Source organism: Mobula hypostoma, chromosome 20 (assembly GCF_963921235.1).
Source record: "Mobula hypostoma chromosome 20, sMobHyp1.1, whole genome shotgun sequence".
Taxonomy (NCBI): Eukaryota; Metazoa; Chordata; class Chondrichthyes; order Myliobatiformes; family Myliobatidae; genus Mobula; species Mobula hypostoma.
Genome location: NC_086116.1, coordinates 57,650,171 through 57,675,709, shown reverse-complemented (window position 1 = coordinate 57,675,709; position 25,539 = coordinate 57,650,171). Strand labels below are relative to the sequence as shown.

General features: G+C 45.2%; 1 protein-coding gene across 2 annotated transcripts in view; it reads right to left on the bottom strand.

Moving 5' to 3' along the window:
* LOC134359560 (striatin-interacting protein 1-like) overlaps window positions 1-25,539 on the bottom strand; it is a 63,992-nt gene that overhangs the window by 4,351 nt on the left and 34,102 nt on the right. Inside the window, exons 11-19 of one of the 2 annotated variants that reach the window (XM_063073007.1) lie at window positions 23,844-23,909; window positions 19,409-19,472; window positions 14,121-14,192; window positions 13,494-13,568; window positions 11,461-11,558; window positions 9,075-9,201; window positions 7,204-7,304; window positions 5,852-5,918; window positions 1,085-1,189 (exon numbers count right to left, since the gene is read on the bottom strand). In XM_063073007.1, the coding sequence (XP_062929077.1) occupies window positions 1,085-1,189; window positions 5,852-5,918; window positions 7,204-7,304; window positions 9,075-9,201; window positions 11,461-11,558; window positions 13,494-13,568; window positions 14,121-14,192; window positions 19,409-19,472; window positions 23,844-23,909 (775 nt within the window). The remainder of the gene's footprint in view (window positions 1-1,084; window positions 1,190-5,851; window positions 5,919-7,203; window positions 7,305-9,074; window positions 9,202-11,460; window positions 11,559-13,493; window positions 13,569-14,120; window positions 14,193-19,408; window positions 19,473-23,843; window positions 23,910-25,539) is intronic. The other variant, XM_063073008.1, reaches the window with a different exon arrangement.

Below are 25,539 nucleotides of genomic sequence, written 5' to 3'. Positions count from 1 at the left end.
GAAGGAAAAGCAGAAAAGGCTCAAGGAGCTGATATCCTTCTCCAGGGTTAATTTCTTACGGAATTTTCTCAGTTCCTTTCCTGTGGGCTTCCTTGCACAAGCCTGGCTCCTGAACTTCCTCCAGGGTGAAGGGAGCTGATAGCCAACTCCTCTAGTGAGCTTATACCAGAGCTAGCCGCAGTGCGAGTGGCCCATTATCCACAGCTTGGGCTGAGCACATCCTTTACCTGTGGAAATGGAAGGACCCAGGAATAACGGTAATGCATATTGAGCCAGTATCCCTCCCTGGAACGTGGACATGGGAGGCTGTGACAATTGTTCTAGGTGGGCTGTCCATTCAGAAACCTTATAGGGTCGTGGTACAGTTAGCACAACACTATGACAGCTTGACTCCAAGAGGACCACAAGCTTGTCGTAGGGTTTGGAGGCTTATGTGCCGCAATGGCCCGGAGAGCTCTGCTGGCTGGAGTCAGGGCCTTGTGCTTTGGCTCCTGGTAGGGTCACCCATGCCAAACAGGCCAAATGGTAAATTTGTGGTCCACCAGTCCTCCAGGTTCAGAGGTTCAGTTCGGGGTTCACAACCCTGACTGGTAAAACAAAACTGTTATGGAAACAGTAATGGAACAAACCTTAACTGCTGGCTCAAACAGCAGTGGCACAACAGGGAGAAACTAACTATTACAGCTTGGGGCGCAGTTCAGAGTTCAATTCCGGCACTGTCAGTAAGGAGTTTCTATGTTCTCCCTGTGAGCGTGTGGGTTTCCTCCCAGTGCTCCGGTTTCCTCCCACAGTCGAACGATGTTCGGGTTAGTAGGTTAATTGGTCATTGTAAATTGTCCTGTGATCGATTAGGCTAGGGTTAAATTGGGAGGTTGTCGGGTTGTGCAGGTTGCTGGGCCAGAAGGGCGTCGTATCTAAATAAGTAAATGGAAATCACAAGTTACAAGAAAAAGAGCCGTTAAAAATACGCTGGGTCCTTTCACAGCAATTTCATCAGTTCCTCTACACTTTCCTACACATTGCTTTCAATAAAATATTACTAAAGCCGTTCGACAAGATGACCGTGGTTCACAATTGTTCTCACCATGGTGCGAGAGTGCTTCCACTTGGTGAGCTTGTTTAGGGTACGCAGCAGGTTGATGCACGAGAAGAGGTTCCTCCAGCAGAACTGATTGTGGTCTCCTGCTTCCTTCAGACAGAACAAAGAGCACCTTTAGCACAGTAACCCCCACCCCCAGGGCCCACCGGCAAGGGCACAATCAGACCAGAACAAAGTTGCAAATGAGCTGGCACTAGCTAAAAGTTTGACATATATCAGGAGGGAGATTTAGGAAGGGAATTCCAGAGAATAGGGTCAAGAGAGCCAAATCAATGGGAGGCATGGATGAAGATGTGGGAGGGTAAAGGTGTTGGGCTAAGAGTCTGTAAAAAGTTAAGAGAAGGGGACTCAGGGATTTGAACACAAAGATGAGAATTTTCTGACCTGGAACTGTGTTCTGGGTGGTGAATGAATAGGACACAATGGGAGCAGCAATCCAGGACTCTATAGTATCACACAGTATATTGATGGTGAATTCTTGAGAGCAGATTCAGTGCTTCGGTTTCTGGGAAAGACGGATAATGAAGTTGGAGAATGGAACAGTTTTTTTCTCCATTACTGTAACCTAACCACTGGATTGAATGCCAGAGCAGTCAGCTAATGCCCAGGTTCAACATAAAAGCTGCTATCGCCTTGGCCTACTAAACAGCACCTCAACCCACTTTGTGTCTGTTTTGATCGTTTTTTTATTAATTAATTTTTTATGAGCTTCTACAATACAACAAAAAAACCACCAGCAAAAAGAGATTTATACAGTGCAAAACAAACATGTCTAATATAAAATTCATAACAATAAAGAAAAAGCACCCAAAATAAAATCATATAAAGTTAGTATCCTCCCCACCCTCCCACTACGCAACTCCAAGCCAACCATTTCGATGTAAAGTTAAACACAGCTTTTGTCACCACAGAGCTGTAAATATAAAAAAATTATATTGCCTACTACCTAAACGGTAAAATACTTCACATGAAAAAAAACCCTAAAACTTAACCAGAAAAAAAAGCTGAAAGTAAGGGAATAAAACACAAAAAAAAGGAGGATAAACCTTTAATCTAAAGAGGAATTTTGAAAATATTCAAGGAAAGGTCCCCACACCTTATGGAACTTTATGTCAGAATTAAGAAGTGAATAATGAATCTTTTCAAGGTCTAAGCGGGACATAATGTTTCTACACCGTTGAGCATGAGTGGGAGGGGGCAACATCTCTCCACCTAGGAACTAAACGTCTAGCCAAAAGAGAGGCAAAAGATAATGTTCGACGTTTAGTCGGACTCAAATGCATGTCAACTTCACCCGAGGTGCCAAAAACAGCAATCAAAGGGTTAGGTTCTAAGTGGCAATTAAGAATATGGGATAAAGTTAAAAAGACTTCTCTCCAAAATTTCTCCAAACTAGGACAAGCCCAATACATGCGGATAAGAGAAGCCTTGCCCACTATACACATGTCACAAAAGGGACTAATATCAGAATAGAACCGTGATAATTTAGTTTTAGACATATGAGCACATGAACAACTTTGAACTGCAAAAGACAGTGGTGAGCACATAAAGAGTTTGAGTTAACTGAATTAAGAATTGAATCCCAAACCTCATTGGACAGAGAAATATTTAAACCATGCTCCCAGGCAGTTCTAATTTTATCAAAGGGGGCATGACTCAAGGTCACTAACTTATTGCGAATAGTAGATATTAAACCTTTACCCGATGGATTTATACAAAGAAACAAGTCCACAACGTTTTTTTACAGGAATCTCAGGAAAATTTGGTATTAAAGGGTTAACAAGGTGTCTAATTTGAAGATATCTAAAAGAAATGAGTATTAGGTAGGTTAAATTTTGCAGACAGTTATTCAAAAGTTGCAAAGTGATTATCTATGAAAAGATCTTCAAAGCGCCTAATGCCCTTTCTGTACCAGACAGGTCTTGCATAGAAGGTCGGAAAAGATGGTTATGTAAAACAGGACTAGAGAGAGAGAAACTGTGAAGACCATAATATTTTCTGAACTGAGCCCATATTCTCAGAGTATGCTTAATGAGAGGATTAACAATTAGTTTAGGCAAGTGACAAGGAAGTACAGATCCAAGAAATGTGGAAATGGAGAGATCCTTATTAGAGTTCAACTCCATTGCCACCCATTTTTGGCAGTCAGATTGATTATAAAAGAAAGACCCTGTTTTGATCTTAAATGGATTTCTGGAACTGTTAGAGCCTGCAACTTACAGTTTGGAGACCCAGCGCTTTGCTGTCTCTAAGATGATTCAGGGAAGCAGTGAGAACGAGCCTCAAGGTGAAGAAACTATAAGACAGAGTGCGAGCTGATGTTTGATTCCATTTCGTCGATTAGAGCTTCCATTATTCACCCATTAAAGCGACATGGAAGATTGAAACATCAAAGCTAATGCGGAAGACGAGCCTGACCATCTTAAACACAAAATATTCTGCAGATGTGGGGTCAAAGCAACACTCACAACAAGCTGGAGGAACTCAGCAGGTCGGGCAGCATCCGTGGAAAAGATCAGTCGCCGTTTCGGGCCGGAACCCTTCGTCAGGTCTGAAGAGGGAAGGGGCAGAGGCCCTATTAAGAAGGTGGGGGGAGGGTGGGAAGGAGAAGGCTGGTAGGTTCCAGGTGAAAAACCAGTAAGGGGAAAGATAAAGGGGAGGGGGAGGTGACAGGCAGGAAAGGTGAAGAAAGAATAGGGGAAAACACAATGGGTGGTAGAAGGAGGTGGAACCATGAAGGAGGTGATAGGCAGCTGGGGGAGGGAGCAGAGTGACATAGGGATAGAGGAAAGGAGGGGGAGGGAATTACCGGAAGTTGGAGAATTCTATGTTCATACCAAGGGGCTGGAGACTACCTAGACAGTATATGAGGTGTTGCTCCTCCAACCTGAGTTTAGACTCATCATGGCAGTAGAGGAGGCCATGTATGGACACATCTGAATGGAGTGGGAAGCAGAGCTGAAGTGGGTGGCTACCCCAGCTGCCTATCACCTCCTTCATGGTTCCGCCTCCTTCTACTACCCATTGTGTTTTCCCCTATTCCTTCTTCACCTTTCCTGCCTGTCACCTCCCCTCCCTTTTATCTTTCCCCTTACTGGTTTTTCACCTGGAATCTACCAGCCTTCTCCTTCCCACCCTCCTCCCACCTTCTTTATAGGGCCTCTGCAGTCCTGACGAAGGGCTCCGGACCAAAACGTCGACCGATCTTTTCCACGGATGCTGCCCGACCTGCTGAGTGATGTGGGCCTGACCATCTGCCTTCTGTTCGCTGATCTGGAGAAGGAGCCCGTGAGGCCTACTGTGGCTCTGCTGTTGGAGAAGGAGCCTATTGCAGTGCTCGGAGGGTAGGCCTCTGCACATCTCTCTCTTCTGATGACGTTGGAGGATGTTACCGACATTTATGGATTTGAGCTATGGACTCTTTCAGTTCTATGGGTTTTATATTCTGTGTTTTCGCCCGTTCTTTCTCATTGTTTTTTTCTTCCTCATTGTTTTTTTCTTCCTGTGTGGGGATACGGTGGATTTGAGGGTTGATGTTCTTGTTACATTCCTGTTAGTTTTTTTTGTGCAGAGAGGGGGGAATTTGGGGGTCGATTGCATTTTGTGTGGGGGAAGGGGTTTTGGGAGTCAATGTTCTTGTTTTGTTCAGGGGAGGGGGTGGGGGTGCAGGTTGATCATGTTGCTGTTCTCTTTTAGTGTGGGGGTAAAGGTTTGCTGTTTCTCTCTGAACCAACTTCCATTGTTTTTCTTGGTTTTGTGGCTATCTGGAGAAGACGAATCTCAGAGTTGTGTACTGCATACATACCTCAATAATAAACAAACCTCGGAACCTTTTTTTATTGCAACCAGGCAGTTGTCAAATATTCTTCAACTTTCAGGAAAATCCTTAATTTATTGCTGATTTTTTTTTGTCACCTTCCATTTTTTGTCCATCAGGAAATGCAAGCATGGATCAGAGTGCAATGTCACCTTCTCAGAGCATGGGATACACTGCTGTCTGAGGCCTCCGTCGGTCAGAGTTAACCGTGGATATTGTGTCCTGGCTGTCTAGATATGCAAGAATGGGCAGTACGATATGGAGAGCAAGCTGTTGCTCATGTAGCAAGCTCCCCATCTCCACACATCCGATTAACCCAAAGGAACGGCAGGGACTGATACAGTTTGGCATCAGCAGCATCACATGAGTTGCCAGTCAGCATTGAAATCAGCATAGGGACTTTAGCTCTGGATTTTTCCCACAAGATGTACTCCTGAAGCCTTCCCCATAAGTGGGTACAGCCACGAGGCAGCGGAGGTTTGAGATCAGAGTTTTCCTTCTCCTGGATGAGCTGACAACCACGGCTGACGAGCCCCATCTGCCTGTTTTAAGGCGCCAATAATCTGGCTTTGCCCCTTCTCCTTTCGGTAGAAAAAGTTCCACTGGGCTTAGTAGCTAAGTCACACATGAAGGCCGGGAGCTGGAGCTGGTTGTCAGAGGCTATTTGTGGCGCACGCCACTGGGAGCATTTAATAGGCAGTGGGAGCTTGTCCCCATTACCACTCCACTGATCAGAGCTGAGTGGTACAATGTATAATGGTGGAACACAGCAGTATAGCATGGCTGATGCTGGATCCCAGGTTCACCCAGCACTCGTCTTTCCCAGTGGCACTCAGTGGTTAAGTAATCCCAACCCAGGAAAGGGAAGACAATTGTCAGTGCTTTACCATCCCAACTCTGCAATCCAGTTTGAAAAGACTATTCTCTGTACTTACCAGAGCCTCAGTGGTGAGTTCTGGTAGCTCATGAATCACGCAGTGAGGATAATCCAGGACACTGATACTGTGCACAAAGAGACAGCACATCAGTGACAAAGGCACGTTGTTTGTCCACTCATAGACCATAAGGCATAGGCATAGAATGAGGCCATTCAGCCCACTGAATCTGCTCTGCCATTCCATCACTTACTATCCCACTCAACCCCATTCTCTTGCCTTCTCGTCACAACCTTTTACACCCTGACTCATTGTGAACCTACCAACCTCTGCTTTAAATATTCCCAATGATTTGGCCTCCACTGCTGTCTGTAGCAATGAATTTCATGGATTCACCACCTTCTGGCTAAATAAATTCCTTCTGGCGATTTGCAGGTAGTTCACACGGTTTTACAGGACAGTGTCCAGCCACTTGGGGTCATACTTCCTAACACTGACTTCATTAGAGTATGCTTCACTATTGGTGAAAGCTGCCTCTCACTTTCTCACATTGTGCAGTTCACAGAGGATCTCTCCATAACTGTCTGCTGCCTCTGCCTCCTCCAACACTATTCTGTTTTTCATTCAAATCTGGGCTGTCTATTTGGCACATCGGACATCCTTAGGTTCTCCTAGGCAATCCAGTTAGTTCAGAGGCTACAGATGCTGGAATCCGAATTAAAAATAAAACCTGCTGGAGGATCTCAGTCTGATGTAGGGTTTCAACCAGAAATGTCACAGATAAGATACCAGACACCAGCTCTTTGGTGGAAAAGACTTTGAAATACAGCAAAGAGTAGGTCAATAGACAATAGACAATAGGTGCAGGAGTAGGCCATTCGGCCCTTCGAGCCAGCACCGCCATTCACTGTGATCATGGCTAATCATCCACAATCAGTACCCCGTTCCTGCCTTCTCCCTATATTCCTTGACTCTGCTATCATTAAGAGCTCTATCTAACTCTTTCTTGAAAGCATCCAGCCAATTGTCCTCCATTGCCTTCTGAGGCAGAGCATTCCACAGGTCCTTCGACCCTTTGAGACACACAGCCCCAGCAACCCCTGACAAACCTGATAAACCCTCAACTAGTCAGGAGACAATTTACCATGACCAATTAACCCACCAACTGGTACATCTTTGGAGTGTGGGAGGAAACCTGGAGAAACCCCACACATTCCACAGGGTGGATGTACAGATGGTGCCAGAAATGCTGACCCTGGGCCTGAGAAATGACCTTGGAATGTTCCCAGATGGCCCTGAGTGAGGCCCATTCTTCCCACACCTCTCCCCCGTGGACTTCCCCACAGGGATCAGAAGATGCTAACTCGGTTACAAACTGATGTCCTGTATACAGAGTTCCGAGCTGTTCTTACCTGTTCTTGGCTGTGATGTAAGACATGATGTTCTGATTGAAGAACTTCAGAATAAGAGGAATACAGTTGGCAAATACCAAGTGCTGCGAAACATACTCGAACTAGGAGGAGAAGAACAAGGAGAATAAGAAGGGGACATCCCTTTGCCCAACTCAAACCAAGTTTCAGCACATACTTGGGCCACTGAAGCCTGCACTTCACCAAAATCCCCACGCTCAACTTCCCCTGTTCCCGTGTTGTCACCATTTGACCTTCCTCAGTCCCTCCTACACACTCGACATTCCTCAGGAGACTCTCTCAGTTCTGGGTGCACATACCTGCCGTGTGTTTCCCCTTTCTCCCCGATCAAATATTCAGCACCCTTTGTTATCTGAGCTTCCCTACTCTTGCCATCATAACCTTTCCCCTTTACCAGAACATGTTGATCCCCAACTCTTGCTAACTTTTTTTTATATATAAAAGATTCCAACTTGTCCGCTGCCATTTTCCCGCAGCGTTTGCTCCCAATCTACTTTGGCCAGGTCCTTTCTCATGCTATTGAATTCAGCCTTTCCCCGGTTCATGGCCTCAACTTGAGAACTAACCATATCTCTTTATAGAACTACCTTGAAATTTACAGAATTATGGTCCCTGAGTTTCCACCATCTTCTTAGTTTCTGTCCCTAAGATACAGGTGAGTATGGCCCTGTCCCTTTTCAGCTTCAAATTCAGAACTTTTCACACATGCATACCTTCTGGATTAAATGTCCAGAGGTCATTTAAAGGTAGAATTGTTAATCCCTATGCACACGCTTCCTATTTCCACGCGTCTCCCCCAGTTATTCAGACCACTCAGATCTGAGGCTTTGACTGCTGACAGGACGTGCCAGGAATTCCTGCCCTGAGCCCTTCAGTTTTCTTCTCCGAGACAGAGGTGGAGACAAAAAAGATTGCAGATGCTGGGATTTTTTAAAGAGATGCAACGTGGAAGGGGCCCTCCCAGCCCTTTGAGCCATGCCACCCAGCAACCCACCAATTTAACCCCAGCCTAGTCATGGGGCAATTAACCTGCTAACCGGTACATCTTTGGACTGTGGGAGGAGACCGGAGCACCCAGAGGAAAGCTCTGTGCACATACACGGGGAGGGATGTTCAAGCTTGCTTACAGAGGACGCTGGAATTGAACTCTGAACTCTGAACTCCGACGCCCGAGCTGTAATAACACCACCCTAACTACTATTCTACTATGGCCTCCCCTACCCGCTTCCCCCAGTCTGGGGCAACAAACAATCTTTTTTTATTTATTCATTTATGGGCTGTGGGCATCGCCAGCTAAATCAGCATTTATTGCCCATCCCTAGTTGCCCTTGAGAAGGTGGCAATGAGCTGCCTTCTTGAACCGCTGCAGTCCCTGAGGTGAGGATACACCCACGGCGCTGTCAGGGAGGGATTCCATGACTTTGACCCAGCAATATGTCTACAAGTCAGGATGGTGAGTGACTTGGAGGGGAATTTCCAAGTGGTGGTGTTCCCAGGTATCTGCTGTTCTCGTCCTTTTAGATGGCAGTGGTCGTGGGTCTGGAAGGTGCTGCCTTAGGAACTTGGTGCTGGAGGAAGTCAGCTGTTTGAGCAGCAATTGTGGGGATAAGGAACCCTGCGTCAGGTTGAGAGCAGAGAGGGGACGTGGTCAGTTTAACGAGAGGTGGGGGGTAGTGGTGGGACAGGTAGGCTGAAAACTGGGGGTTTGGGGGTAGTGGTTGAAGAATGACGGGCAGATTGAGCAAGGTAAGGGAGAGGGACACAGGTACCATGTTCCAGTTTACGGTGAGCACCCGGAGCTGATCTGAAGTGCCCGGCAGGGACCATGGGATGCTGGCTCACACAACGCTCACCTGGTAGATATGGTTGAGTTTGAGGTGTTTGAGCAGCAGAAGCATAAGTGTCGAGACGGCTTTCACGATGATCTCCTTGTGCCTGTTGACGTCAATACCCAACTTCATGCTTTGTAGCACAGTGGTGCTGCAGGAAATGTAACAACCAAGAAGATTTCACCTTGAAATACTCAAATCTGTATTACAAGTAATCTCCTCCTAAACCCTCCAAAGTGGCCCATCAGTCCATATCAACCAATTAGAAATTTTAAGCAAATTTCCTTAATTATGTTATCAATATTTCCTGTTAAATAAAATGAACTATAGACATGTCAAAAATTCTAAGTTCAGTTTTTTGGGGTGTTGCCTCAAGAGAAAGTCTTCCCCTTTGTACTGAAGAGGACAAAAATGGAGTGGAGAAGGTTTGAACAAAGGATTCAAAGTACACTTATTATCAAAGAATGTATAAATTTTACAACCTTGAGATTCATCTCCTTATTGGCTGTCACAAAGCAAGAAACCTGAAAGAACCCAATTTAAAAAAGGACCAAGAACCAATGCACAGAGGATGAGATAGAAACAGTATTGATTTCTTTTGACACAAACAAAGATTTGAAAGACCTCTTGGGAAAGGTTAGTTCTTGATGCATTTACTACTTTACAACCAGGGGAACAAATGGAACAGTAAATCAGTTTAGCATTGACATGACGACAGCAGTAGTTTTATTGGTTTGTGAGTATCTCCCACACTTTGAGAGAGACCAATAACTGATCTCAGACCAGGTTTGTAACTACTGGCAGTGCCTTCTGAGCTCAGGACATTGGAGTGGAATGATAATTCCCAACATTATTCGATTCTGCTCTCCTTAGCTCACAGACGAAGGCAGCAGTGTGAAGACCCAATCTCTAACGTTGTGAACTTTTTGAGCTAGGAATAAAACTGTTTGTTCCTAAATGAACTTTTCACAAAAGAAGGCACAACAGCACCTCTACTTTCTTAGAAGTTTGTATAACTTTGGTCTGTCATCTAAAACTTCGACATAAACTTCGATAGACGTATACTGGGGAGTATCCTAATTGGCTGCATCATGGCCTGGTATGGAAACACCAATGGCCAGGAATGGAAAAGCCTACAGAAGGTGAGAGATGGAGCCCAGTCCATCACAGGAAAAGCCCTCCATTGAGTATATTGACATGGAGCGCTGCCACAAGAAAGCAGCACCCATCATCAAGCACCCACCGTCCAAGACCATGCTCTCTTCTCACGAATACCATAGGGCAGGAGGTACCACACCACCAGATTCAGGAACAGTTATTACCCTACAAACACTAGGCTCCTGAACCAGCATGAATACCTTAACTTGCCGCAACTCTGAACTGATTCCACAACCCATGGGCTTTCAAGGACTCTGCAACTTGTGTTCTCAGTAATATTTATTAATCTTTATTTGCAAAATTTGTCTTCTCTTTCCAATTAGCTGTTTGTCAACTTATGTGTAGATTTTCATATATTCTATTGTAGTTCTTTATTCTCCTGTAAATGCCTGCAAGAAAATGAATCTCAAGGTAGTAGATGGTGGTATTCACAAACACTGAGTGGACACTTTATTAGGTACGTCCTGTGATAGCAAAGTGGTTACCAAGTACAGAATATTTTTGTGGTCTTCTGCTGCTGTAGTCCATCCAGAACCATAGTTTAAGGTTCCATGTGTTGTGCATTCAGAGAAGTTCTTCTGCACACACTGCTGTAACATGTGATTATTTGAGTTACTGTCACCTTCTTGTCAGTATTCTACTCTGATCTATCTCATTTACAAGGTGTTTCACCCAAAGAATTGGAACACACTGGATGTTTTTAGTTTTTCTCACCATTCTCTGTGATCTCAATAGAGTGTTGTGTCAGAAAAATCCCACGGGATTAAGTTTCTGAAATACTCAAACCACCTTGCCTGGCACCAGCAAGCATTCCACATTCAAGGTCACTTAGATCACATTTCTTCCCCACTGTAATATTTGGTCTGAATAACTGAACCTCTTGATTGCATAACAGCATGCAGACACATCGAGCTGCTGGCATGATTGGCTGATCAGATATTTGCATCATTGATAGATGTACAGGTGCACCCAATAAAGAGGCCACCGACAGCAATCCTGATAATAAAGTTACTTTGAACTTTGGCATTGCTGTCATGATGGGGGAAACTGGAAAGCTTGTCTGACATAGGAAAAAGCTTCTGGTGAGGAAGGTAGGGGAAAACAGGGAAACCTAATGAGATTTTTGTTAAAGGAAAACTCAAGGAGAATGAATGCATTAGATATAAAAGGTTACAAACCACTTCTCACAGCTATAAGGTAAAGAAATGCATGACAATTATTGAAATTAAATCAAAACTGAAACAAAACTCACGGCATTTCCTCAGGAAGAACATCAGCTAGGATATTGATGGAGTCAGTCTTTGCCTTGGAGGTGGGAGCAGCTGCCAGCTGGATCTTCAGCAAAGCTATCTGCAGAGGAAGCCTCGTCACAACATGGTGTATGGAGGAAGGATCTTATACATCACTAACCTAGGCTATCATGTCTCTGACAACCAATCGATCTCTCGTCAGATACTGTAGTTGCTTGAAAATGAGATAGCCAGATTATACACAACTTTCTCACCCCAATAGCAGATCATCAGTTTCTGGTGATTAACCAAGGGAACTTCCTTGATCTTCTTTGGAATATTTTTGAGATCTTCAATGGGTTACTGAATTTAAAAGTCACGTGCTGAGGTTAGTTGGTTCAAGCACACATGTTACACGCTGAAGATGGTACGGCTGGTAGTGCTGTGCTTCCACAAGTCATAAATCCCAGAAATATCTGCTTGAACCAACAGCCTCAGCACCGAGTCATGTCACCAGGGAAAGTACCAAATGGGTTGTGAAGTATGGCAGGGAGAGGACATTAATTCTCCCTCCATCCCCAATAACCTAATTCCAGAGGAAACGAGAAGCAGGGAAGAAAATGAAAATGAGAAATAGGCCCTACACACTCAGAGCTGGACAGTGAGGCAAGTCCTGTTATTATCACAGCTTCCACTGGCAGGAGAAGGGAAGCAGAACACCAGAAACAGCAGGATGGGGAGGAGGGGTGTTGATGCAAACTGTAACTCCTGTGTCAATCAGCAGGATGGGGAGGAGGGGTGTTGATGCAAACTGTAACTCCTGTGTCAATCAGCAGAGTGGGGAGGAGGGGTGTTGATGCAACCTGTAACTCCTGTGTCAATCAGCAGGGTGGGGAGGAGGGGTGTTGATGCAAACTGTAACTCCTGTGTCAGTCAGCAGGATGGGGAGGAGGGGTGTTGATGCAACCTGTAACTCCTGTGTCAATCAGCAGGATGGGGAGGAGGGGTGTTGATGTAACCTGTAACTCCTGTGTCAGTCAGCAGGATGGGGAGGAGGGGTGTTGATGCAAACTGTAACTCCTGTGTCAGTCAGCAGGGTGGGGAGGAGGGGTGTTGATGCAACCTGTAACTCCTGTGTCAATCAGCAGGATGGGGAGGAGGGGTGTTGATGTAACCTGTAACTCCTGTGTCAGTCAGCAGGATGGGGAGGAGGGGTGTTGATGCAAACTGTAACTCCTGTGTCAGTCAGCAGGGTGGGGAGGAGGGGTGTTGCTGCAAACTGTAACTCCTGTGTCAGTCAGCAGGATGGGGAGGAGGGGTGTTGCTGCAAACTGTAACTCCTGTGTCAGTCAGCAGGATGGGGAGGAGGGGTGTTGATGCAAACTGTAACTCCTGTGTCAGTCAGCAGGGTGGGGAGGAGGGGTGTTGCTGCAAACTGTAACTCCTGTGTCAGTCAGCAGGATGGGGAGGAGGGGTGTTGCTGCAAACTGTAACTCCTGTGTCAGTCAGCAGGATGGGGAGGAGGGGTGTTGCTGCAAACTGTAACTCCTGTGTCAGTCAGCAGGATGGGGAGGAGGGGTGTTGATGCAAACTGTAACTCCTGTGTCAGTCAGCAGGGTGGGGAGGAGGGGTGTTGCTGCAAACTGTAACTCCTGTGTCAGTCAGCAGGATGGGGAGGAGGGGTGTTGATGCAACCTGTAACTCCTGTGTCAATCAGCAGGATGGGGAGGAGGGGTGTTGATGCAACCTGTAGCTCCTGTGTCAGCCAGCAGGATGAAGAGTGGGCAGGCAGAAGGGTGCTGGGTGTACAGAGTAGCAAAGCAGCCAATGATCTGGAGGCAGAGACAAGTCTATGGTGGGGGAGAGGCAGGGTGGTTTGGCAGTGTGATCGTTAGTCACTGGCTGTGGGGAGGGGGCAGGGCAATGTTTAGACAGTCACTGACCATGGGCGGCGGGGTCGTTACCGTCACCGGTCGTGGGCGGCGGGGTCGTTACCGTCACCGGCCGTGGGCGGCGGGACTGCTAGTGTCTTGAGTTGTGGGTGAACAATACTCACCATGTACTGTGGAAAGTTGTACAACATTCCCTGGTAGAGAACTTCAACTGGAGTCTGCTCTACCGTCTCAGCACCCTGTAAGTAGGAAAAATTGCAAATATATAACTTAAGGTTTCCCAACTTTATCCACTGCTGAGTTACACATCACTTTAACATGAGCTGGGTGGGAATACTGCTGACAGTATTGTTTATTGTAGCAGGAGCAGTAACATTGCACCCACCCTCTGTACTGTATTATAGACTCGATCTGACGACAGACAGGTTTCCCTCAGCAGTTTCTCCTCACAGTATTATACAGCGTCTTTCCATCTTTGTAGTCTTTCCAGCCTTAACTCTATCAGCCGCATCCAAAATCTGCTTTCCCTGGGATAATTCAGCTAATCTCCTGGCAATCCCAGTGACAGCTCCTTCTCAACGCCAGTGTTTCAGTGCATCACCAAACACCGATAAGGAACGCGGGAAGTGTCGACTCACTTCAGGTACGAGTGATGGAGGGGGAGCTGGGAGGTCGACAACCTCGGGCCCTGAGGGACAGCCGATGGATGGGGTGGCAGAATAGTACTGGAAGAACCCTCTCAGCCCGTATCTTCAATATCACCGGGACACAGCCCCACAAGTGGTCCTTACCAGTGACACTGGGGATTTCTGAAGCTCCTCCTCCCTCTTGGCCTGAACTTCAGCGATGGACGTGTACTTGTGCTATTTGGGGAAAGGTAGGAAAGCAATCAGATTCCAAGCAAAATGTTTCCGTCCACCCATACACAACACCGTTGAATTGCCTGCACTTTCTGTGTGAACCAGAGCAGGCAGGGTTAGCAAGTTTTAGCACTGTCGAAGTCCAAACAGCACAGTCTATTACCTCAGTAACACACTCAGTGGCCACTTTATTAGGTACACCTCCTCGTGAAGGCAAGTATCATGTGGATAAGGACAAGACGTTCAGTTGTTGTTCAAACCCAACCTCAGAATGGGGGAGGAATGTGATCTAAGTGGCTGTGATCTTGGAATGATTGTTGGTGCCAGATGAGGTGGTCTGAGTATCGCAGAAACTGCTGATCTCCTGGAATTCTCATGCCCAACAGCTTCGAGTTTGCAGAGAATTTTGGGAAAAAAACGTCGAACAGCAGTTTTGTGGGTGAAAATGCCTTGCTGATTCAAGCTGACAGGAAGGCAACAGGAACTCAAATAACTACATGTTACAACAGTGGTGTGCAGAAGAGTATCTCTGAATGCACAACACGTCAAAACTTGAAGTGGCTGGGCTACAGCAGTAAAAGACCACGAACATACGCTCATCTGCAGTTGCTGGAAATCCAAGCAACACACTCAAAATGCTGGAGGAACTCAGCAGGCCAGGCAACATCTACAGAAAAAAAGTACAGTCAATGTTTTGGGCTGAAATGTCGTCTGTACTTTTTTTCTACAGATGCTGTGTGACCTGCTGAGTTCCACCAGCTTTGTGTATGAACATACATTCAGTAGACACTTTATTGGGGACAGGAGGTAACTCATAAAGTTCAGCATGTTATTTACTTTTTATTGTTTGTATAAGTTGTTGTTTTTTGCACAGTGGCTATTTGATGCTCTTTAAAAAAATGTGTATTGTGTTTTTATGTTTTGTGGCTGCCTGTAAGGAGATGAATCTCAAGGTTTTATATAGTTATACATACTTTGATAATAAATGTGCTTTGAACTTTGAAGATGCCATTTATGGAAGACTTGTTCGCCAGGATTGGGTTCTCAGCTCTGCAGAGTCAGATGATTACAGACCAACAATATAAAGTAGCTAGAATGTGGGGGGAGGTGTGAAAAATAAGATGGAAGGGACACAAGAACCATCTTCCAAAGGCATTGGACATTTGGTAACATCACATTCCACGTTCTCCCCAAGTCACACACCTCTCTGACTCAGGTACGTGTTGCCCATTCCAGTGTTGTCATAACAACAATACCCTGGAAATTTCCCATGGTTCAATGGGAACACCTTCTCCACACACACACTGTGGCATTTGAGGGAAGTGGCTCACCCCTCCATTCTCAAGGGTAACTTACGAGCGCGTGCTTGCTGACAACAATCCCATAGGGCGAAAGAGCAAAGGATTGAAATAAAAACATTCAGCAGGTCAGGCAACACCCAAGCACAGAGAAACAGACTCTATGTTTTCCGTCATCGACACACCATCTTCTGTCTTTATTTCAGATTTTCAGCATCTGCTGTGTGTTTTTAAATATAATAAAAGACTGAAGAGTGTATTCGTCAAAACACTGGCTAGTCATTCCAAATGCAAAACGGGAATGAGAAATCCCATGGCAAATTTGATGACACAAATGTTGGAGGTGTTGTGGGTAGTGTGGAGGGCTGTCAGAAGTTACAGCAGTACATCGATAGGATGCAAAAGTAGGCTGAGAAATGGCAGATGGAGTTCAATCCAGATAAGTGTGAGGTGCAAACAACAGGAACTCTGCAGATGCTGGAAATTCAAGCAACACACATCAAAGTTGCTGGTGAACGCAGCAGGCCAGGCAGCATCTCTAGGAAGAGGTACAGTCGACGTTTCATGTCTAGGAAGAGGTGGTTCATTTTGGTAGGTCAATATGATGGCAGAATATAGTATTAATGGTAAGACTCTTGGCAGTGTGGAGGATCAGAGGGATCTTGGGGTCCAAGTCCATAGGACACTCAAAACTGCTGGGCAGGTTGACTCTATGGTTAAGAAGGTACACAGTGCATTGGCCTTCATCAATCGTGGAATTGAATTTAGGAGCTGAGAGGTAATGTTGCAGCTATATAGGACCCTGGTCAGACCCCACTTGGAGTACTGTACTCAGTTCTGGTCTCCTCACTACAGGAAGGATGTGGAAACCATAGAAAGAGGAGATTTACAAGGATGTTGCCTAGATTGGGGAGCATGCCCTATGAGAATAGGTTGAGTGAACTCGACCTTTTCTCCTTGGAGCGACGGAAGATGAGAGGTGACCTGATAGAGGTGTATAAGATGATGAGAGGCATTAATCATGTGGATAGTCAGAGGCTTTTTTCCAGGGCTGAAAGGTTAACACAAGAGGGCACAGTTTTAAGGTGCTTAGAAGTAGGTACAGAGGAGATGTCAGGGGTAAGTTTTTTTACGCAGAGAGTGGTGAGTGCGTGGAATGGGCCACCGGCAACGGTGGTGGAGGCAGATACGATAGGGTCTTTTAAGAGACTTTTGGATAGGTACATGGAGCTTAGAAAAATAGAGGGCTATGGGTATCTCTAGGTAATTTCTAAAGTAAATAAATGTTTGGCACAGCATTGTGGGCCAAAGGGCCTGTATTGTGATGTAGGTTTTCTATGTTTCTAGAACTTCAGATCTCTTGCTGCCCTGCCATCTTCAGATCATTGCAACAGTTTTCATTGGCCATTGTCTGTCTTCATCCAGTGGAAGAACAAACACAATTATATTTCACACACACACTCATTCATTCAGAATACCTCTAAGTATTTCTTGCCCAGTGATCTACCTTTTAAAGAGCAGATAAACATGTTACATAGAAAATGGCAGACAAGTAGGAGCATTACTGTACCAGCCAAACTGGAAACAAATAGTTGAAATTCTTAAACATAACTGAAGAGATAACAGCAAAACATTCTATACATTTAAGGACTGGAACTGTTTCCAGAAGCTGTGTTATTATTGTAGAAATTTTTAGTTACGGTTTAAAAGTGAGGGCTCATTAAAGAGGCTTATTCACTGGCACCTTACAGCAGACTCAGGACTTTTGTTCAGGAAGGGGGCATCAATGGAATCAGAGACAAATGGTGGTATTGTATAACTAAACGCACGGAGCACTGGGAGCTGACAAGTTCTGCCATTCACCTGGGCTCTCACCGTAATGAATCATCCACGGTTTGGAGAGGGGACGTAGAACGACAGGGCTGGTGTCGGCTGGGTTGGGAGCCGTTGTGCGTCTGATCACTGCTGAGATGTGGCTCAGGGCTGGCATAGGGAGTACAGGCCGTTTCAGGCAACCGGACCAGAGTGGGCAAATGAAGGCAACAGAGAGTTGTGGGTAGGCACACGAGGGGGAGGGGGGAGTGAATGCGAGGGGAGAGTGAATGCAAGGGGGAATGAATGTGAAGGGAAGGGAGCGAACGCGAGGGGAGAGTGAATGCGAGGGGAGGGGCAGCGAATGCGAGGGGAGAATGAACGTGAGGGGAAGTGAACGCCAGGGGGAGGGGGATGTGAGCAGGAGGGAGAGGTGGGGAGTGAATGAGGGAGAGGCAGGGAGTGAGCACGAGGAAGGGGGGGAGTGAACATGAGGAGGAGGTGGGGAGGGTCGATGGGGGCAGGGGGAGTGAACACGATGGAGAGGTGGGGAGTGAGCTCGAGGGGCTGGGGGAGTGAACATGATGGAGAGGTGGGGAGTGCCGTCGGCGGGAGGCGGGGAGTGAGCACGAGGGGTTGGGGGTGCGAGCACGAGGGGCGGGGGGGAGTGAGCACGGGGTGAGGGCGAGTGAGCACAAGGGGGAGGGGACAGAGAGCATGAAGAGGAGGCGGGTAGGCCTGTGAGGATTAAAATGTAGGTTGGTTGCAAATGGGAGATTGACGGTCAGCACAGAGTCTGTGAGCCACTGTATCTCTCTGTATCTCTCCATGATAATGACTGAATAGCCTTCTATAACAGGGTAAAGCTTCTATGATTCTCAGAAAGAGAAACAAAAAGAGTCAGAAAGAAAGAAATAAAAATAAAGAGAAGAGTAATAAAAGAGAAAATGAAGAAGATCATTGTGGTAGCAAAGCAAAGTGCGGAACCAAGGATCTTCTGAAGTTCCCTGTCTATCACTCACATAGTGAACTGGAAATAGATCTGCTGGACAATCAAACCAGCCTTCAGCTTATCCTGAACCTCGCGTGTCTGTCAGTTTTTGTATCGGGGAAAGAGATTTAGAGCAAAAGAGAGAATGCTGAAGAGGTGAGAGTGAGTTAGAGAAAACAACAGAGAAAAGGAAATGAATGGAAAGTGGGGATGCAAAAGAAAATCAGAGGAAAGGAAAATGACTGAGGAGAAGAAAGAGAGACAAACGGGAAACAGTACATCACTGGTACAGGCTCTGCGTGAAGTAAACACCTTCTGAGCATCACTCTAGAAAGAGAAATAAGAAGACGAGAAAGAACGGATATGAAGCAGAAAGAAAATAAAGAGGAAAAAAAGCAACAAAAAAAATCAAAGGAAATGAAAAGCAAATGCAAACAGAAGTGTTGAATTTTCTTTGAATATAGTGTACCAAACAGGAGCAGATGCACAGAGCTGAGGGAGAGAATTTGTTTTCAATAGCTACGAGCTTTAGCAGAGAACTTCTGAACAGAACATCGAATTCCTGGCATGACCAGAGACACAAGAGTCTGCAGATGCTGAAATCCAGAGCACAAAATCATCTGCTGGGGGACTCGGCAGGTCGAGCAGCATCCGTGGGGGTGGGAGGTGGAGGTGGCTGCAAGGGTATTATTAATGCTTCTGATGTATGGTTTTGACCCTAAACATCAGCATTTTCTCTCCCTGTATTTCTTCATCCAGTTGTTTCTAAAAAGGATCCCAATGTCATAGTCCAATAGAAAAAGCTGAGACCTTTAAGCTCGGAAGTGGAGAAGCTGTTTGAGACTGTAATGGAGAGTCTACTATCAAGTTGATATTGGGCACTTGCTGTCTAATCTGCCCTACGTCAATTCTGATGTCAAACGAATCCCCAATTTTAATTGTTTCAAAGCAGATACTGCACATACTGGGTGGTTGCTGTCAAATCTGCAGCATTTTCATTCAGGGGAAAAATATTTCTGTTCTGCTTTGCTAATAAATTTGCATGTGCGTGTGTTTTCTTGCTCTGAAATGAAAACTACATGATTTGGAAAGAATCTGTTCAACACCTGCTCTCCTACCTGTTTCAGGGTCTTTATGCTCTCGTGGATGGGTCTGGGCAAACCTACCAGAGTATCAGTGTCGCTGGAAACAGAACACAAGAACATTTTAAAATTAACACGAGTGCAACATTCAAGCCAACAGAATTCACCATAAATATACCTGTGATAAGTGGAAGTGTGTTTTATCTGGGCAAAGAAGTGGGAATGTAGGATACAATTCTAATTCTAAACAATTCCAGTAAGAGACTATTAAGCCCACCATTTTATTCGCTCCTTTGTTGGAATTCTCTAACTTCACATTCCTGCTTTTCCTCCAGTTTTGTTGATCATTCTGTTCTGATAGAAATTCCGTTCTAATAAAAAGCTCAGAAGGTAAATTCATTTTAATCTGACAATGGCAGAACTTGGATTAGAAATGATTGACGTGTTGCTGACATTTGCGAGGGAAGAGTCTGTAATTAACTGTAAACCTTACTTGCTTCTGTCTCGCCAAATTCAGCTGGACCTGCTTACCACATCCCCAGCTTTTTCTGTTCTTAGTCCTTTTTTTAAAACTTTTTCTATTTTCAGTCAAAGTAAAATCACCGACCAGCCCTGCAACTCTTTCTGAGGATAACCTCTCATTACAGATTGTTATTTGAATGTGGTTAACTGGATCACAAAATTTGCAGATGACACCAAGATTGAGGGTGTGGTGGACAGCAAGGAAGGTTATTCTGCCTTGCAAAGGGATCTGGACCAGTTGGTTACCTACCTTGCATGCCACCTTGGACCATGTCTCCCATCCACTACATAATGTATTGGGTGGGCACAGGAGTACATTCAGCCAGAGACTCATTCCACCGAGATTCAACACAGAGCGTCATAGGAAGTCATTCCTGCCTGTGGCCATCAAACTTTACAACTCCTCTATTGGAGGGTCAGACACCCTGAGCCAATAGGGTGGTCCTGGACTTATTTCCTGGCATAATTTACATATTACTATTTAACTATTTATGGTTTTATATTGCTATATTTATACTCTATTCTTGGATGGGGCAACTGTAATGAAAATCAATTTCCCTCGGGATCAATAAAGTATGACTATGACTATGACTATGACTACCTACAGGAAAGATGTAAATAAGGTTGAACGAGACAATTTACAAGGATGTTGCCAGGTACCTGGAGGACCTGGGTTATAAGATTGAATAAGTTACGACTTTATTCCTTGGAATGTAGAAGATTAAGAGGAAATTTGATAGAAGTATGCAAAATTATGAAGGGTACAGACAGGGTAAATGCAAGCAGGTTTTTTCCACTGAGGTTGGATGAGACTACAACTAGAGGTCATGGTTTAAGGGTGAAAGGTGAAATGTTGAAGGGCAACATGAGGGGAAACTTCTTCACTCAGAGGGTCGTGAGAGTGTGGAAGAAGCTGTCAGCACATGGTGCATATAAGCTTGATTTCAAAGTTTAAGAGAAGTTTGGACAGTTAGGGTGTGGAGGGCTGTGGTCCTGGTGCAGGTCGATGGGAGTAGGCAGTTTACAGGGTTTGACATGGACTAGATGGGCTGAAGGGCCTGTTTCTGTGCTGTACTCTTCACTGTCCCTCTCCAAATTCTCATATCCACTGTATCTTGATATCTCCTTAATCTAAAATCGAACTGTGTTTGAATATCACGTTCTCTTGTTTTATATCAGTAGCTTAGATGCATCAGAGAAACCCAGTTCCTATTTTATATTGCTATCATACAATTTTATCCCTAATCTATATTTAGTTTATAACTTCACCTCTGCAATGTCCCTACAATGATAAATTTTCCAAGGAGGTTAGGTTAGACTAGACTAGATTAAATTAGTTTTATTTGTCATAAAAACATTGAAACATTCAGTGAAGAGAACTTTTTGCATCAATGACAGTGCCTCTGTGCTTCCGGCACCAACGTAGCTTTCCCATAATTTAGTAACTCTAACGGGAACTTCTTTGGAATGTGCGGGAAACAGGAGCACCCAAAGCAAACCCACGCAGTCGTGGGGAGAACTAACTCCTTACAGATGGCGGAGGGAATTGAACCCTGATCACCAGTGCCACAAAGCATTTCACTAACCGTTACTCTATCTTGCCACAACTTCACTAATCCTTTTGCGCTTATGTCCAAATCATTTTAAAACTGGAAATCTTCCTGGAAATTACCATTCGTAACAGACGAGAAGGGAGGAATTATACAAGATTAATTGTGAGAACAAGTACACTCTGGTCTATTAACATAATACAAACAGTAAAGTTGTAAGATCTCTGCAGTTCAGCAGCGTCTGTGAAGGCAAAAGATACAAGTTGAAACTGTATCAGGACTAAGGGAGAATCCAAATTAGGTTTAATATCAACTTAGCGGCGGGAGTACAGTGCAATACATAATATAGAGACAAAATAAAGTAAATAAATTACAGTAAGTATATATATATGTATATTAAATAGTTAATTAAAAATAGTGCAAAGACAGAAATAATATTAAAAAAACAAGGTCGTGTTCAAGGATTCAATGTCCGTTTAGGAATCGAATGGCAGAGGGGAAGAAGCTGTTCCTGAATCGCTGAGTATGTGCCTTCTGGTTTCTGTATCTCCTACCTGATGGTAACAGTGAGAAAAGGGCATGTCCTGTGTGGAAGGGTCCTTGACAATGGACACTGTCTTTCTGAGACACCGCTCCTTGAAGGTGTCTTGGATATTACGGAGGTTAGTACCCAAAATGGAACTGACTAATTTTACAATTTACTGTCGCTTCTTTCGATCCTGTGTGGTAGCCCCCCAACCCCCCGCATTACAGACAGTGATGCAGCCTGTCAGAATGCCCTCCACAATACATCTGTAGAAGTTCTTGAGTGTTTTAGTTGACAAACCAAATCTCCTCAAACTCCGAGTGAAATATAGCAGCTGCCTTGCCTTCTTTATAGCTGCATTGATACGTTGGGACCAGGTTAGATCCTTCGAGGTATTGACATCCAGGTGCTTGAAACTGCTCACTCTCTCCACTTCCGATCCCTTTATGAGGATTGGTACGTGTTCCTTCGTCTTATCTCTCCTGAAGTCCATTATCAGCTCTTTGGTCTTACTGATGTTGAATGCTAGGTTGTTGCTGTGACCACTCAACTAGCTGGTGTATCGTGCTCCTGCACGCCCTCTCATCTCCATCTGAGATTCTACCGACAATGGTTGTATCATCAGCAAATTTACAGATGGTATTTGAGCTGTGCCTCGTCACACTGTCATGTGTATAGAGAGAGTAGAGCAGTGGGCTAAGCACACACCCCTGAGGTGCACCAGTGTTGATTGTCAGCAAGGAGGAGATATTATACCAATTTGCATAGATTGTGGTCTTCCAGTTAGGAAGTCAAGGATCCAATTGCAGAGGGAGGTACAGAGTCCCTGGTTTTGTAGCTTTCCGATCAGGACTGTAGAAATGATGGTGTTAAATGCTGAGCTAAAGTCAATGAACAGTAACCAGTCATAGGTGTTTGCATTGTCCAGGTGATCTAAGGCTGTATCATAGGCAACTTGCAGTGTGTCCAGGTCCTTGCTGAGGCAGGAGTTGATTCAAGCCAATGCCAACTTCTCAAAGCATTTCCTCACCATAAACGTGAGTGCTCCTGGGCAATAGTCATTAAGGCAGCTCACACAACTCTTCTTCAGCACTGGAAAAATTTGTTGCCCTTTTGAAGCAGGTGGGAACTTCTGACTGTAGCAGTGAGAGATTGAAAATGTTCTTGAATACTCCCGCCAGTTGGTTGGCACAGCTTTTCTGAGCCTTACCAGGTGTTAGTTTGGGGCCTGCTGCCTTGCAAGGGTTCACTCTCTGTAAAGAAAGCCTGACATCGTCCTTCGAGACAGAGATCACAGGGTCACCGGGTGCAGCCGGGATCTTCACGGCTGTAGTTATATTTTCCCTTTCAAAGTGGGAAAACAGAGGTTGAGCATGTCTGGTAGAGAAGCATCACTGCCATTCATAATTGTGGGTTTTGCTTTGTAGGAAGTAATGTTTTGCAAACCCTGCCAGAGTTGATGTGCATCCAATGTCACCTCCAACCTCACTCAGAATTGTTTCTTCATTCTTGAAATAGCCCCCCCTACCTGGCTTTCTTGTACAGACCTGGGTCACCAAAGTTTAATGCCACAGATCTAGCCCTCAGCAGACGATGAATATCCTCAATTATAATTCTTTCTAGCAGGCAAACAAGCCTTCAGGTGTCCAAGTTCAACTCAGGAATTTGCATTTTAAACCCCCTTGCCTCTCTCCCCCTTTAAGACATCCTTTAAACGTGTGCTCCCTTTACCCAAGCTTTTGTTCACCTGCTCTCCTGCCTCTCATTATCTGGTTGGTGGGTTTTTTTTTGATAATGCTTGGGAGATGTTTGCTTGTTAGTGGCCCCATCGCACATGTACATGAAAGGTCACAAACACTGCTCCCTCACTCACTTGCCGAGAGTGAATCCGATGAACTTGCATCTGCTCACTTCCAGAAATTCTTCGATGTCCTTCTCCCTGCAGAAGTGAGGAAAAGAGCTGACAGCCAGGTGACGTGACTTCAAACTGACAGCACACGTGAAATCACGAAAGGCAGCAGAATGTTCCTATGGAACCGATCTGAACATTTATAAAGAACAGCTTCATCATGATACCACAGTACACTCCTGCACTTAACAAGAGAAACACTGAGCAATAATTGAGTGCTGTCCCAGGGCGATATCAGGATGTGCGGGAGGCAGACAGGGTGACCAAGTGAGTGAGATGACTTGGGATGGATGAGAAAGGAAATTGCTGTAGATTCCCGTGATAACTGTAAGAAGTAGCTTGGGTCTCTTTCAACACACACTCAGTGCTGGAGGAACTCAACAAGTCAGCAGCATCTATAGAGGGGAATTAACAGTCAATGTTTCAGGGCAAGGCGACAGGTGAGAGTAGGTGAAGGGCAAGGTGGGTGGATGAAGTGAGAAGCTCTGAGGAGATGGATTGAAGAAGTGAAGGACTAGAGGAGGAATATGATAGCAGGGGACCATGGATCATGGGACAGCGGAAAGAACAGGAGCATCAGAGGGAGGAGACAGTCAAGTGAGAAGAGAAGGATGAGGGGGGAAGCTGAATGGGGAATGGACAGAGGTGGGGGGAGAATGCCAGTTTGTACCCCTTCCCCTCCCCTCACCTTATTATTCAGATTCAGAATCAGGTTTAATATCACTGGCATATATCCTGAAATTTGTTGTTTTGCAGCAGTACATTACAATGTTAGTAAAAGCTATAGATAACAATAAGTATATATAAAAGAAACAAAATTAAATTAAATTATTACTGCAAAAAGAGAGGAAAAACATAAACATGAGGAAATCTGCAGATGCTGGAAATTCAAGCAACACACACCAAAAATGCTGGTGGAACGCAGTAGGCCAGGCAGCATCTATAGGAAGAGGGACAGTTGACATTTTGGGCCCAGACCCTTTATCAGGAAAAACATAAGGTAGTGTTCATGGGTTCAATGTCCATCCGGAGGGGAAGAAGCTGTTCCTGAAACGTTGAGTGTGGGTCTTCAGGCTCCTGTACCTCCTCCCTGATGGTAGCAATGAGAAGAGGGCACATCCTGGGTGATGGGGGTCCTTAATGATGGAGGCTACCTTTTTGAGGCATCACCTTTTGAAGGTGCCCTGGAAGCTGGGGAGGTTAGTGCCCATGATGAAGCTGGCTGAGTTTACAACTTCCTGCAGCTTCTTCCGATCCTGTGTAGTGACCCGTCCACACCCGGCGGTGATGCAACCAGCTAGAATGCTCTGCTCACTACATCTGCGAAATTTGGGAGCGAGCGTCTTCGGTGACGTACCAAGTCTCCTCAAACTCCTGATACAATCTAACCAGTGTTGCACCTTCTTTGTAATTGCCCCAGGACAGATCCTCAGAGATGTTGACACCTAGGAACTTGAAACTGCTCATCATTTCCACTTCTGAGAACTAAGGGGACTGGTGGGAGTTCCCCTTTCCTGAAGTCCACAATCATTTCCTTAGTCTTACTGATGTCAGCTCATCAACCAGCTGATCTGTCATTCTCCCAACAATAGTCGTGTAATTGTTGGTGTCTGAGCTGTGCCTAGCCACACAGTCGTGGGTGTAGAGAGAGTAGAGCATT